Source organism: Nestor notabilis, unplaced genomic scaffold (assembly GCF_000696875.1).
Source record: "Nestor notabilis isolate BGI_N333 unplaced genomic scaffold, ASM69687v1 scaffold16374, whole genome shotgun sequence".
Lineage (NCBI taxonomy): Eukaryota > Metazoa > Chordata > Aves > Psittaciformes > Psittacidae > Nestor > Nestor notabilis.
In genome coordinates this window covers 7,613-8,647 of record NW_009925307.1, presented here as the reverse complement: position 1 = coordinate 8,647, position 1,035 = coordinate 7,613, and the positions used below count along the sequence as shown (strand labels likewise).

General features: G+C 60.8%; 1 protein-coding gene across 1 annotated transcript in view; it reads right to left on the bottom strand.

The window, feature by feature from the left end:
* Positions 1-850: 850 nt before the first annotated feature.
* The window catches only part of LOC104404549 (fibrinogen C domain-containing protein 1-like), a 6,805-nt gene continuing 6,620 nt past the window's right edge, over positions 851-1,035 (bottom strand). Inside the window, exon 4 of the mRNA XM_010013004.1 lies at positions 851-1,029. Coding sequence (XP_010011306.1) covers positions 851-1,029 — 179 coding nt within the window. The remainder of the gene's footprint in view (positions 1,030-1,035) is intronic.

Here is a 1,035-nt window from a genome sequence, read left to right as displayed (position 1 = left end):
CTTTTGGATGATGAAAGTTCAACGTGAATCCGAGTGGGTCTGGTTGGGAGGGAAGAGCTGCAAAATGCAGCAGAGCTGTGCTGGGAGCCTTCCTCTCCTCCTCCTCCTCACTGTGCTCCCCGTTTCAAGCTCTGCTAAAACAGCTCCATGGTGCTCAGTTCTGGGTCCTTGCAGCACCACGCCAGGGGCAATGGGGGCTGAGGAGTTGGTGGTTGTCTCTTTGTAGCTGCATTGTCTTGCAGGGGAAGAGGCGAGTGTATTACAGACCGGAGAGAGAATCACTGGCACAGTCTGGTGCCTGCACAGGCTGCAGCACAGCCGAGCCCTCCCCATCCCAGTAGCACCATGGGGTGAGCTGGGACCCTGGAGCAGCAGCTTTCTCCTGTGGGTTCTGTGGCGCGCAGGGCTCCTTGTGGTGAGTGTCCCCCAGTCCCTGTTCAGCTCAGTGAGGCCACTGCCGGGTGTCTGTGCCCGAAGCAGAGATGAATGGAGGTGTCCCGTCTGTCCAGGCTGCTGCATCCCTGCTGCCTCCCTCCTCTTCCTTGCCAGACCTCGCTGGGTACCACTCCCTGCATCCCTGCGTCCCACAGCCCTCTCTGCCATGAGCACTGGCCGTGGGTCACACTCTGTCCAGGACCCCCATTTTGGCTGCAGAGGAGCCATGGCATTAGGAAGTAAAGGTCCGGTGATGTCCATGGGTGCCTGGGGGCTAAAGACACCCTCACTGGTGCTCCCAGGTGCCTCTTGAAGATGGGTCAGCCCTTAGGGGGCATGGGGAGGATGGGAGTTGGGGAATGGGGCTGTGGGGTGGTGGGGAAGGGCACGGGGTGGGGGGTCTCATGCCATCCAGCTAATTCTCCTCCCGGACAGGCCGGATCTTCATCTCGGTGAACTTGAGGGAGTACTGCCAGCCGGTCCAGGAGGACCACTCGATGCCATCGGCGTAGGAGCTGTGGTGGCCCTTGAGGTACTGCCCGTTGAGGTTGGAGGTGTGGCAGGTGCGGTACCACCAGGCGCCGTGGTAGAAAGCTGCGC